This window comes from Saccostrea cucullata, unplaced genomic scaffold, assembly GCF_032062105.1.
Source record: "Saccostrea cucullata isolate Sc308-1 unplaced genomic scaffold, CSIRO_AGI_Scuc_v1 ctg228, whole genome shotgun sequence".
Classification (NCBI taxonomy): domain Eukaryota; kingdom Metazoa; phylum Mollusca; class Bivalvia; order Ostreida; family Ostreidae; genus Saccostrea; species Saccostrea cuccullata.
This window is the reverse complement of record NW_026925293.1, coordinates 188,236-203,214: the sequence shown is the minus strand read 5'-3', so window position 1 is coordinate 203,214 and position 14,979 is coordinate 188,236. Positions and strand designations below refer to the sequence as shown.

The following is a 14,979-nucleotide window of genomic DNA, read 5'->3' as shown; positions in this document are numbered from 1 at the left end:
ATAAATGTTGTCAAAGAAGAATTCCAGTTGTATGACAAACGAGATGATGTTCTATCGTCCGCAGTAATTAGTTGCATGCTTTCACCTGCATATGGTGCTCACATCTCCCAATTTATTCGATATTCAGAGTATGTCCTGAGTATGATTTTTAAACCCAAACGCGACATGGCATTTAAGTTATTATTACCAAGAATTCAATAACCTTGTTTAAAACCAGCATTTCGGATGGTCATTATATTTAAGATTTATCACTGAGTTTATAATTAACATTTATCATGTATTTAACATATATATCACTGGCACGGTGTCAACGTTATGATATTTTCATTCTTAGAAAATAATTTGGACAAGTTTTCAAGTAATATGACTTTAACAGGTAGTGAATTCTAATAATTTAACACTTAAATGTATATCCCTGACACGTGTCAACGATTTTTATAATAGATAAAATATTTAAATGCATATCGCTGGCAAGTGTGAACAATTTTCATAGATGGTAAAATATTTCTCAGCTAACATATTCTAACCTTTGGTGATTTGTTTAGATGAATCAATATCTAACTTTATTTCTGTGATGTTTTGCTCTCTATAAATGCATCATTACTTTCATATACATTTAAAGTACTTTTATCTTGTTATTTTAATCTCAAACTAAAAACACCTTTTGAAAACTACATTAAAGGGTTCACTTATAGCTCTCTCAGTCTGAGATTTACCTGTTTGCTCTCACGTGAAGTGTTTGCATATGTTCTAGGAAGTGGAACTACCTCCTTTATATGAGGCAACCAATAGAATTACGATTTACAAACATGTTATGTTACTCTGCCATTAAAAGTGCTCATCTTCAAAATCTTTATACTCAAAATCAGTTTTCATTCATATTCACATTTCAAAAATGGATTGGGTCTTATTCTTTTTAATTACAACACTAACTTTTGCACATGGAGACATACTTACCGACTTTATGTCGAGAAATCTTATATACGATGACAGATCTACATCCTCAACAAATATAATATCAACACAAAAATACAGAAGTTCTCGGCAATGTGCATCTTATTGCACGAGGGCCCCTGAGTGTAAATCTATATTGTTTAACTCTAAAACACAATTCTGTCAATTAATGCTGGTTCAACTGGACTCTGTTTCAGATATTGGACCACAAAGTACAAAAGGCTGGCGATATTACCTTAGAAAAACAGGTACGTGAAATATACATGTAAATATGTTAATCCTAAATGGTAGAATATATCACTGATTTAGGAGAAAGGGAAAGGAATTGCGGAATACTAATTGAAATTGTCAAATAATTTGAAAGATTTTTCGTAATTTTTGAAGGAAAAACATTTGAAGTTCATACATAATTATCAATTTCTTAAAATGATCAAGCGGTACTTAAGTTAAATATATAATATTCTTTAACTGGCGTTTTAAATACATGTACATGTATCTACATGATATTCTAGGTCAATGTGATTTTAATTTTTAAAAAAATAGAAAATAACATCAAAATAAGTGTGATTAAAATTATTTTGGTCATCGGTATTTCATTTTGATGTTCAAATATTCCATTGGATGAAAGAGTTTGTAAATTGTGTAATACAGGGCAAATAGCAGACGAATTTCATTTCATCTTAGAATGTAAAACATTGAACAGTATCAGAAAGAATCTTTTACATCCCAGATTTTGTAAAACTTCAAATACACTTAAGTTTTCTGAAATTATGTCAACGACAAATTTAAAATATTAAAAAAAAAATGTATATTTATATCTAAAATAAACGACACCGTCTGTCCTCAATGATTTAAATGTTACCATATCATTTTTTTTTTCTTTTCTTCTTTCATTGTATGTCTATTGCTATACTTTGTACATATGTATATGCCCCTCATTTATGCTTTCGTATTATATTTATTATTTTTCTCACAATTATGACGACTAATTTATATACTGTACCTCATGTATCACTTATAATAATTATAATTGGTGGCGTTACAATATATGTTATAATGTTATTTATTAATTTTGCTAATTCCCGTAATGTCATTTTTGCTTTGAAATTACAACAATCCTGATTTAATTTCAGGCAAACAAGCAAGTCATGATTTGACTACAATTAGTTCTGAAGCTTTAACAACAGCACTCTTTGGTACGTACAATTTTATGCAAAACGGCGGTTGCATTTCATTTCCGGAATTTTTGGTAATTATCAACTTTTCATTTCTGACATTTCTTAGTTTTCATTTCTGACATTTTTTTTGTTTTCATTTCCGACATTTTTCAAATACAGATGTAGTACCTATATTAACAGATTTGATAACTTTACGCATGAAAAATAAAAAGGATTCAATCATAAATAAATCATTGAAATCCAATTTTTTATTAATCTATCAGTGACTTGGACATAAGTATGGTGCTGTCACTGACTTTTAATTTAGTGTACATTAATATTTTCCTATAAATACTTTTAAAATTCCATTTTCTTTTACATAGAAAACATTGAATTGCCGCACAGGTAAATTCCGGAAATGAAAAGAAAATTATGTCGGAGATAAAAACAAAAAATGTCTGAAATGAAATAAAAAAAATGTCGGAAATGCTATGCATATTTCCGGAAATGAAATGCAGCGAAAACGGCTTCGTATTGTTTATTTTTATTAAGCATTTCGTGCAATTTATTGTACCCAATATTGCTATGAAACAAAAACAAATCTTTCTTAAAATTAAAACTGTAAGGTTTTCATAAGTGGTGTTTTTGAGGTATTCTTTTTTGAATTAATATCATATCATTTGTTCTTCCAAAAAATTCCAAAACCAGTGATGTTTCACAACAAATATTTTTTTACAGCAATCTTACTGGACAAAGTTTTTATACTTAATTTAAAATGGTTTTAAAAATAGGACTTGTAAAAAACGTCTGTGGGATTGAATGTTGACAAAATTCAAAAATCAATATGCAGAGCATTTCTCCTTCTTCTTACATTAAATCGGAGTTAACTAAGTATGAAAAATTTAAATACTCGTAGTACAAATGAACACTACTTTATGGTTCCAGAAACAAGACTTATTTCAATATTCTCTTTAATTTGTACGGCTCATTATTACAAGTGTAATACTTTGTATTAAGTCTACATCTGGACATCGAACTTATTTCATCACGTACATTTCAATAAAAATTATCACTGTATTCCTAGAAGTATATGAGGGAGATGCACCTAACATTTTTCCTTATGCAAATTTGCTTACTCCATTGATGGTTGTAACACGCTATAGCAGAGACATATGGTTTTATATGTCTCTGGCTATAGTTAAACATCTGAGATAAAATAGTAGTAAAGGTACACAAAAAAACACAACATATATACATCTGTAATTCGTCATCTTGACATACTTGTAGCATTATAAAATCCAATGATTTTTGTTTCAGATTGCAACATGTGGCACAAGTTTAATGATCATTGGTACAAATGGGACAACACGTATAGGGACTTCTCATCCTCACAGGTAAAAGTCAAATTCTCTCCATAGCATAAATATATATAGATATTGAGGGAAAGGTTGTTTAAATCATATTGATTATTCAGTTATATTCTTCTCATTTTCTCATTTTCTTCGTGTTGTAGCCCCGTGGGGATCCGGGTTAGAATAGGTCCTCAGTACCCCCTTGCTTGTCGTAGAAGGCGACTAAATGGGGCGGTCCTTCGGATGAGACCGTATAAACCGAGGCCCCTTGTCACAGCAGGTGTGGCACGATCAAGATCCCACCCTGCTCAAAGGCCGTAAGTGCCGAGCATAGGCCTAAATTTGCAGCCCTTCACCGGCAATGGTGACGTCTCCATATCAATGAAATATTCTGGAGAGGGACGTTAAACAGTATACAATCAATCAATCAATCTTCGTGTTGTAAATACCATATCACCCACCTAAACGCTGAGTGTAGGGACATACAATCAGTCGAAGTTTGAAAAGTTAATATAGAAAACTGGGGAAGGGAGAATGATTTGAACACTCTTGAATCTACAATACCTATGAATATTTCTTAATTAATGTGACTGATTACGGCTTTGTTCTTCTTAAAAAGATCTTGAATGATTTCCCCTATCAATTCCTTGGAATATGTAAGACAAATGTACGTCGATCGCATGTTGTGGCCTCTCTCTTCCCCAAGAGTCATGATTTGAACAAACTCAAATCTACAATTACTGAGAATGCTTCAATATAAATATACATGTATCTGATCAAGTGTTTCTGTTCTTAAAAAGATTATTATATACTTTTTAGCTCACCTGAGCCAAAGGCTCAAGTGAGCTTTTCTGATCAAAATTTGTCCGTTGTCTGTCGTCGTTGTCGTCGTCGTTGTTGTTGTAAACTTTTCACATTTTGATCTTCTTCTCAAGAACCACTGGGCCAAATTCAATCAAACTTGCTACAAAGTATCCTTGGGTAAAGGGGATTCAAGTTTGTTCAAATGAAGGGCCACTCCCTTTTCCAAGGGCCAGGAAAGATGAAACTCATGTGGAATCATTCTCAGGTAGTGTAGATTCAAATTTGTTCAAATCATGACCCCCGGGGGTAGGGTGGGGCCAAAATGGCCGATCAACGTTTTACATATGAATGTATAGGAAAAATCTTTAAAAATCTTCTTCTCAAGAACCACTGGGCCAGGAAAGATGAAACTCATGTGGAATCATCCTCAGGTAGTGTAGATTCAGGTTTATTCAAATCATGACCCCCGGGGGTAGGGTGGGGCCAAAATGGCCGATCAAAGTTTTACATAGGAATATATAAGAAAAATCTATAACAATCTTCTTCTCAAGAACCACTGGGCCAGGAAAGATGAAACTCATGTGGAATCATCCTCAGGTAGTGTAGATTCAAGTTTGTTCAAATCATGACCCCCAGGGAAAGGGTGGGGCCAAATGGCCGATAAAAGTTTTATATAGGAATATATAGGGAAACCTTCTAAAATCTTCTTTTCAAGTACTTCAAAGCCATGCTTAGTGATATTTATACAATGTAGGGAATCAACCTCAGGTAGTATAGATTTTAGTTTGTTCAAATCATGACCCCCTGGGGGTTAAAATTCAAGCCCCCCCCCCCACCAACCTTAGTAGGCTTTCAATTCTGATCTGATATGTGTTTTTTCCATAGCCAATTGCTCAGGTGAGCGATGTGGCCCCTGGGCCTCTTGTTCTCTATATCATAATGCAAAACTTTGACCCCCAATTGTATCCCCTCCCTAGCTACCGGTACTTTCAAAAGTCGTGATTTGAACAACTAGAACTGCATAAAGATAAAATTTGATTAATCATGGCATTGTTGTTCTTGATTAAAAAATATTAAATAATTTCATATGAACTCCTTTATAAAAAATATCATCAAATGTAGCCTCTTCCTAACCCCGGGAGTAATATTTTGAATAAAATTGATTCTACACTACCTGAGGATGTTTCTAATTAAGTTTTATAAAGTTTTGATCAATTGGTTTTGTAAAGATATTTTAACATGGTTTTCCTCTAATTTATAATTTGTTATCAATTGAAAATAAAAATGAATACCCTCTACCAAAAGGATACTCTTGAAATGAGGTTGAAATTGTAAAAAGGCTATAAATGCAATGACAATATTATTGTCAGACAACGTTAACAGACAAAGGGGAGGTTTCGATAAGGCTATTTTTCCGCCATGATGAATTCCAGTTTAGTGTGTTTAATAATACTGATTAATGTCTCCTCTATCATATTTCATAATTTATTTGCTAAACCAGCATTAATTAATCATGTGACTCGGGGTTTTCTGAAAGGTCTCTCAAAAAGCGCTTTAAACGGTTTAGAAGATTCATTATAATTTTGTTGAATATTTTATATGAGTAATAGAATAAACTCAAGCAAAAATTATCAGAGGACATAAAATAATGTTAAAGTAGCACAAATATTTCTTTTTAAGTTATGTTTCTAAGGTGGTTCTCTGCGTTGAAAGCTTTAAAATTATTACAAAAAAATATGTACGTTATTTATTCGCCATTTATAAATTGTTTTCAAGGGTACGACAAAGGAGGAAATGAAGTAAATCACTGTCCCAACAAAAAGAATTGATTAATCTTTTGTTGATTTTCATTTAAACATAGTGAGTTTTCAATACAAGCCTTACATAATTACTATAAAATGCATAGTGAAAGCGAACGATCACTACACTTAAAATTTAGCAAATAAAATTCAGTGTTTGTTTTGTACTGTTGTTAAATAAATCAAAAGATAAAAATATTCAAATATAACGAACGCTAAAAGGATTAAAGAAATCTTTTGACACATGGTGCATGAAAAATCGATCCTAAAAAGTAAATCAAATATAAAAGCAATATATTACAAAATGTTCTAATTATATTGTGGATATAAAATGCATTTAATCATGCATGATACATGCAATATTTATTCAGAAAAATTGGATGCATACAAATGCACAGTGTTTATTCTAGAGATTCATCATCTGAATCCCATGTGTCTGGATCATCAAGAATAAATTCTTCGTAGTCGGTCGCAGTCAGAAGCTTATCGACACTGTGACGTAGAAATCCAAGGTACCAAGTGACTGCAGCGATATATGCAAAACAATCGACCGTTCTCGCCCCTACTTTGCAGTGACAATACCATCCAGTAATTGGGGGTATGCTAGTTTCATCAAATGATATCCACAGAAAATATCTTTTTGCTGAAACATGGCGTGACTGAATTCTTGCCCTCAGCAAACCAGCATCATCTTTGTGAATTGATATGCTATAAGTTCCATCTGGAGACAAGTGTTCCTGGGTATATGATTTTGCCTGGGTTATTTGGTACACTCCGAGGGTTAACGTTCTTAAGGTTTCGTCAAAGGTCAGCATGTCTAAAAGATTATTTTTACAATAGCTCCAAAACTATGTGTGGTATAAGGTCAAACCGTTTACAGTTTATAAATATATCATTGATTAATAGATAGAAAGTATCACTTGATAACAAATATTTTTAAAAAGATTTTTTTTTTGAGAAAAATTGTATCAGAAAATGGGCATATTTTAAAAAAATGCATCTGCATAATTCTGTCCTTTTTTGTGATACCATCATTGCAGAAATAATATATGTTTATCATTGAAGGGCAAGTTGGACGTGAATGGTCTCTGAAAGGCTTTTATTGAAAGCTTGACATGTATAAAGACAAGACCCCTATAGAATCCGCCATTTGCAATGTACTTTCACTTTCAAGCCTTAACATTTGGACAAAATAAACAGGGAAAACAACTTTCCAGAGGCTTTCCAAGTCCAACTTGCCCTTCATTGATAAACATATTTTGTTTCTGCAATGATGGTTTTCACAAAGAGCATGGAATTCATTAGGTGTATTTTTTGAAAATATATGCATTTTTAAGACGAATTTTTCTCAATTAATATTTTTTCCAAGTATTTTTTTTATCAAGTGATACTTTCTATCTGTTAAGCAATGAAAAATTTATAAACTGTAAAAGTTTAACTTTATACGTCACATAGTTTTGGGGCTATTGTAAAAATAATTTTTTGAACATGTTGACCTTTGACGAAACCTTAAATCAATTCCAGTCAAACGTGGAAAGTTCTGCAAGCAATCCTGGGACATTTCAGTCCACCCTACTCGTCTACAGGCTAACTTCTCCTTTTCGACCCGCTTTTGTAACTCGTTTGAAGTATGCGAGAGGACTTTCATTGTGTTTGCAAAAGCGATGTCATCGTTTTCTTCACGTACCAAAGGTGGCCGGAAAGCATTGACAATAGCACATACTATCCTAACATAATCCCCTATCCATTTGATTTGGCAGTTTGGAAATACCTGATCTAATGCTTTCCATTGTTTTTATTCGACCATTTGCCGACTCCACGACCCATCTTACTTTGTGACACATCGGGAGTGGTTTGCCTCCTCGGTCGTGTGTTGTTTGGAACCTCGAGAAAGATAATCTGGCATCTCACTGTTGATTCCAAGAGAATCGAGAAACCCAAAGGAATCCGGGAAGCCCCGGTCAACAACTAAAAGATCATCTCTCTCTAATCAAGTCTGGATTTTATCTACATTTTGTTTAATGATACTCTTCAAAATTGCAGCATCATTGTTCCGTCCATCGGCTAGATAAGGTCCTAAAACAGCAAGAATATACCCATCGGTTCCAACAATCATCACTGGCTTTACCAGTGGTCTGTGTTTATGTCTACTGAATGTTTGTCTTTGAAAAGAGTTATTACCACTCTTTTGGATATAAACATATGTCCCATCTAATACAAGAATAGCAATATGTTTCCCATCTGCAAGAAGATGATGAGCATAGGATCTTGTGTGCTCTGAAATAAAATCCTCCCGTGTAATGTGTTCAGATCGTAAATACTTGGGAACAAAATGTTCCATCTAGGAATTCCTTGCACTTGCAATAGATTTTGAAATGACACTTTAATTTTTTATTTGAAACATACTGCTTAGAACACTTAATGAATTTCCATTTCTTAATTTTGTCAATAACAAAGCCAAGCATGTTCTTGATGACCTGTTTGTAGAGTCTCTATGCGGGGTCAAGTAAAAGCAAAGGTGTCAAATTGAGCCTTGGTAACGCCGGTCAAATTGTAATAATCTTCATCAGATAGTGGTGCTGGATCATCAAAGTCTACAGCATTTGTTCTCTCTCTGCATTTCTCCCTCAAGCTACCGGTATTTTTATGCTTGTAATTTCAGTTCTATTGAAATTAGTAAAATCTGATGTTGGCAACAACCTTTTCATTACGTCAGTATTGACCCCATCATCTGTAAGGTGACGCTTGCAGCATCTCGCCCCATCAGGAATCAACGTCCCACTATCAATAAATGTTTTCAGCCTTATCTCTTTGCTGATGTTCTTCAAATTGTCTGCCTTTGGCAAAACTGGCACTTATTATGGGACAAACTAGTCCGAGGGAATGATAAGCATATTCGTTTTGGGCTTGCAATACAAGGCTTTGATGTTTGCAAATCATCTTCAATTTGTACAGAAGATGCATCAGTTTTCGTTGCCTCTGCTCTTTGCTCCCTGTAAAACTCACATCGACATCGATTGCATATTATACAGATGCCATAAATTTGCTTTTTTTGTTCATGTTTTCAAGTTTTTGAGAAACATGTCTGTGCAGCTCTGTATTTGCTCTATCTTTAACTTTTCTCCTGTCTTTCCTTATAAATGTTTTGCAGAAACAAACAACATTTAATAGAGAGTGATTTATCCATTATTTTGTTTAAGAGGTATTTACCCCCATTCAGGTCCGGGTTGCGTTCTCAGCACAGCTGAGGACACTGAGCCAGGACACTGTCCTTCCCGTTCACCGACACTCCATAGAAACCTATATGACCCTCCACAGCTACTCATATAGAGAGCGTCAGTATGTCTACAGTCATGTACGTTCCTGCACCTTCCCAGAACTGACCATGCGGAAGCTCTCTCGTGACATCTGAGTTACTAGTCCAGAGTCGCAGTTCACAAAGGTTCTTTCTACACCAAAGGTATGTGTTGGGTCCACAATCTTGCAGATTATTTCTCCTCAATAGCCAGGTGTAGAAATATATTTCTTTGTCGCTGTTTCACCCATACGGAGAGAAATATGAGCGCCCTTTTGACAGGTTGGGTCACGGACCTCCCATTCCAGAAATATCTGGGTCAATTACCATAACTAACAATCACTCTTGATTACATTGATCAAGTATATATAAATATATAATTCTAGGTTATGAAATAAAATAAATTGTTTCGGATAAAACAATAAGTCAAAACTTGTAAATTAGTTTTTCACACACAGAATGCAACTAGAGCATCTGATTCCTGAAATGTTTGTGTTCCTTACAGACACACACACGGACATGTTTAGTCCAACTTTTTCATCAATTTTTCTTTTATGTAAGACAAAAAAACTAATTTTGATCTCCTGGTTAATCATTTATCCCCTTATTATGAACGCGTATCGATGTCTTTAAATATTTATAAGAATAAATCACAATTTATCATCACTGCATAATTTCAAAGAAATTAATATCTAAGTGAGTGTTGCATTGCGAACCATGATGATACTTCAGTATAATGCCTCTGTGCATGTAAGTAATCTTTGCTCAAAATAGGGTTTTGTTTCAGAGTGCAACACGTTTGTTCCCATATATACAATGTTAATGTGATTAAGGGTACCATATTTCGGTCATCTCTTGCAAGATATTCCTAACTTTTCTTACAAAAACAAATATAGAACATAAAGGTTGAAATGTTGGAGATCCTGAATCCAACTTTAAAATGACAAAAAGTCCAATTTCATTTTTTGCTAAAACCGTGGGCTGTAGAATAGTCTTATCGAAACCTCTCCAAATTTGTCTGTTAACGTTGCCTGGCAATAATATTGTCGTTGCATTTGTAACCTTTTTACAATTTCAACCTCTTTTCAAGAGTATCCTTTTGGTAGATGGTATTAATTTTTATTTTCAATTGATAACAAATTATAAATTAGAGGAAAACCATGTTAAAATATCTTTACAAAAACCAATTGATCAAAATTTTACAAAACTAAATTAGAAACATCCTCAGGTATTGTAGAATCAACTTTATTCAAAATATTACTCCCGGGGTTAGGATGAGTCTACATTTGATGATATTTTTTTTTTATAAAGGAGTTCATATGAAATTATTTTTAAAGCAAACTTAAGCCTTAAGTTCATGTGAGCTAAAAAGGAGTTTTGATATCAAACGTGAATTTCTTTTGTAATCTAAAGGCTTTCTGTTCTGCATTGTCTACCACATCTTACGTGACAGAAGTTACCTCTCAAGCTGAAAACGACTGGCTGATTAAATTAAGTAAGTTTTCATTATTAACATTATTATTTCAACCCAAATGCAGTTAGGATGACTTATTTAATTTTAACTTCATTTTATTTAATTTTAATTAACTGTGTCTATCAATGCTTCGAAATTATCTCAGATATACTGGCTAAAATAAATGCGTTTTGGTAATTTTTTTTTAAATAATATAAAAAATGTGTTTTATTTATTGTGGGATAAGTCAAACTGATGTATGTTTAACCAGTATTTCACTGTGGCTCTGAACACAAAACAGAGGTATAGTATTGTCCTCTTTTAATAAGGTGATGCAGATCAACAAAGATTTTGTGCATTAGCTTATCTTTGCAAGAGATTCGTCTATCAGTCTGTATATTAACAAAGAGAAATTTCATTTCACGGATTCTGTTTTTTAAAGACGAAAATGGATTAATTCTAATTTTTTAAAATTACAAATACTGCCTACATGCACTTACTCTACTTTCAATTAAAATGTTGCAAATCGTTAACAGTTTGAAGTGGAATAATTTTTTTTATTATATGATTGAATAATTTCCATCTCTCTGATTGGCTGAGATCCAACTATGTTAGGAAAATATTACGTTGTATTGACCTGTACGTGACGTTCCAGGTCAATACAAGGATTTATTTCCTCTACATTGATCTAAAAATAGATTGGAAAATTCCAAATTGATACAAATTGTTTTGGAAAGCTATTTAAACGACTATGATTTTTATTTTCTTGTGAACAAAACATAAGCGAATATATATTTTAGGTGAGGGTGGTAAGAGGGGATGCAGGAACCCCCCTCCAACCCTTTTACTGAACAACATTTTTTTTTTACTTTTTGGCAGTCAGTTTTCCCTGATAATACTCCTTCCTTTCAAAATCTATCCTATATAAAAAAGACTGACATTATATATTTCTTTCATGGCAACTAAAATTGATTTTAACATGTTTAAAAAAACATTTCAAATTGATACCACTGGTATAAGTTTATTCACATTTTAATTCTGCTTCTCTCTTGTATTTGGCTAGGACTTAATAAAAATGCAAACAAGTAATGAGCTGTATCATTTTATCAGTGAATCATATAATAAAACAATTATTGCTGTTTTTTCGGTCAATACAATGATTTAGCCATCTTCGAAGTACAATATTCACCTCGCCCTTCGGGCTCGGTGAATATTGTACTCCTCAGATGGCTAAATCATTGCATTGACCTCAAAAACCAGCAATAATTGTATAATATTGACTTAACACTGTATATAAGATTCTTAAGTTTGGACAAATTCAGAACATATCGATTACAACCTTGATTTTTATAGTAAGTTATTGTGTAGAAAATGTAAAATTAAGTTTTTCTATAAACACTTTTTTTTATTTTAACGAACTATTGATGCTACATTGTACCTCTTAGATCATTCTAAAATAGTGACAATGTGAAATATTGTGAAGTAATTATTAATCTACTATCTCATGATTGAAGCATTAAATCTGTATTTTTAGATGTAGATTATCTCTATTGAAGCATAAAATGTTAACTATTGTAAAAAAAAAAAAAAAAAAAAAAGAGAGAGAGAGAGAGAAAGAAATTTAATGTTTTTTTGAAATCTGTATTTTGAGATACATGCAGATTTTTTTTCTTATCATTTTTCTTGCCCCCCATAATGAACATCTTTTCCTAGTTTGTTGAATGAAAAGGGTGAAGAAAACAAACAATGTTTGATCCTAAAAAATCCATGAACAATACAAATATTTGAAGAGAGTCTTTAAATGTAGGTTTACCGATTGTTACCTTTACTCGTTCTATTATGATAGCTGCTGATCACTGCGGTGCTCCATATGAATACTGGCTGAACGCATATGACACGGATGACTCTGGGTCATTTAACTGGTTGAAAAGTGGAGAAACGACAAACTATACTAACTGGTTTACTGTTAATAATGAGCCTAACAACCCTTCTGAAGAATGTGTAGTGATCTCTACGGGATATAAGGGAGTGTGGAATGATATTTCATGCACAGAGCAAAGACCAGTGGTTTGTGAAAGAGACAGTGATTAACTATAAAGAAAAAAAAATAGAATTGTTCATCTGTTCAAAGAAATATTGTTATCTCTTTACATATAGAACATAATTAGCTCTTTACATTTTATTTGTATAGGGTTTTTCCTCTCGAGTGATTATAAAAATATGTTTAATTGTTGTAAATTTATGCATACCTGAGGGTTTAAATATGTAGTACAATATATCATGAGATTCCAGAAATTTCTGTACTTTTTCTAAATAAACTTGAGTTTACACGCATAATATATATAAATTAAGGCAAAAATTATGGTCGAGGGAGAAACAGAGAATTTTTTTGACATGTAATAATCAAGTATTAGAAGAACTGAAAGCCGGGCTTCAGGCACGTAGCAACGGGGGGAGGGGGGGGGGGCTGCTCCCCACTTTTTTCCCAACATTTCCTTTACTACTGTAAATGTCCATTGAAAGGTTGGTTGCCCCCCCCCCACTTCTTACCACAGTATAGTGATATAAAGGAAAATGTAGCATTGTATGCACAAAAATTAGAGGTGAAAGGAAGTTGCCCTTGAACAAAGTTGGCCACTAAACCACCCCCCCCCCCCCCCACACACACACACACGAAATAGGATTTTCGTGTTTCGGAAATTTCCTTTTTTGTTTTGTTTGTCAACTTTTACAGGTAAGTAAAAAAAATTTTTCTCTGGTTGCCCCCCCCCCCCCACTTTCAAAAACGATGCTACGTGTCTGGGCTTTAACTGCTCGAGTATATTGTCTGATCGGAATTAGTAAATATTTATTTTTATTCTATTTTGCCATTGATTTTTAACAGGTAGAGTTTGTATGATTATGATTTAAAACAATATCCCATATACCAGTAATTAAAATTAACAGTCCAGACCCCAAGATCTGTAATGATTTTGAAATTTGATAAAGAATATTTCCAAGAAATTCTCGCATATTTTCTATTCAATAAGCATTTTTTCTCATAATTTAATTCAGTCTTGGAATAATTAAAATAATGCACATGTTTATTTATAGACATTCTCTTAGTTTCAAACAAACGGTACTTTTATCGCCAACTATATGTAGAAACACTGATGCATGTAAATTGTCAAGAGTCTTCACGCATATTAATTCTAAAAAAATCCAATTCAATATACTATTAATTTGCTAAAAATCAAAACAGAATATAACCACTATCATAAAATCGACAAAAACGATATGAAACAGAAAACTCTTCAACAATTTCAACGTTTCGAAAAACCAGGGCTATTGAAAATAGTTCGCTTACAATATGCAATCAGCAGCGTATGTGTGCAAATCGTAATACATGTATCACGATTATTCCCATAAAGCAAATATCAAATTTCTCTTTCAGTTTAATTCTCAAGCAAAAATATTGATCATAAACTTTTCCAACGATTGGGATGTTAAAATATTTGTTTAAATATCTTCTCGCAATGGGACTATTTTTTTTTTTATCGGAAGTGTCTGCTTTGATGCTGTTTGGTTTTTTGTTTATTGTGCTATTTATAGTAAAACGGTCGATCATGATGCCTAGAGCCAGGACTTTGCTTTCAGCAAAGCTCGGTTAAAAATCATTATTACTTCCTTTTCCCTAAGAAAAATGCGAAACTTATCAGACCCTACATCTACTTTAGGGGTTTAGGCCAACTTTTTTTCAATGATACCTTCTTTCAGTACCAATTTTTAGACTACATTTTCCTTGTACAACAAAAAAAGGGGGGGGGCAACCAGCCTTTCAATGAACATTTCCTATAGTATAAATAAGGTTGGTGAAAAAAGTGGGGGGGGGGGGGGGGGGGGGGGGGGGGGCCCGCCCCCCCCCCCCCCCGGTTGCTACGTGCCTGAGATGCACAAAGGACCGTGGTCAAGTTAAGACTGATGAATTGATTGATAGTATGTTGTTTTACGACTCTATTATCATTTTTCCCTCATAAAGTGACGTTATCATATGCAGGTAATGACTTCAAATTTATACCTTTACTCAGCACTCAATTTTAAAGCCATTGGGCAGTGATGGTACTTTAGTGCGCCAAAGCCTACCATGACACGGTACAAGTATCTAAGTTCGAAACATCGGATGGTA

At 33.3% G+C, this 14,979-nt stretch overlaps 1 protein-coding gene across 1 annotated transcript; it reads left to right on the top strand.

Annotated features, from left to right (window-relative positions):
• Window positions 1-831: 831 nt before the first annotated feature.
• LOC134268535 (perlucin-like protein) lies at window positions 832-12,905 on the top strand. Its single transcript, XM_062750801.1, has 5 exons — window positions 832-1,202; window positions 2,088-2,150; window positions 3,429-3,505; window positions 10,775-10,856; window positions 12,661-12,905. Exons 1-5 carry the CDS (start codon window positions 896-898, stop codon window positions 12,903-12,905), a joined length of 774 nt encoding a protein of 257 aa, XP_062606785.1. The 5' UTR covers window positions 832-895.
• Window positions 12,906-14,979: the final 2,074 nt, after the last annotated feature.

Bases quoted from the DNA above. Each gene is read 5' to 3' on its own strand.
- LOC134268535 (XM_062750801.1), top strand. From the start codon at position 896: ATGGATTGGGTCTTATTCTTTTTAATTACAACACTAACTTTTGCACAT. The intron at 1,203-2,087 runs GTACGTGAAATA...ATTTAATTTCAG, and splicing joins ATATTACCTTAGAAAAACAG to GCAAACAAGCAAGTCATGAT. The intron at 2,151-3,428 runs GTACGTACAATT...TTTTTGTTTCAG, and splicing joins TTTAACAACAGCACTCTTTG to ATTGCAACATGTGGCACAAG.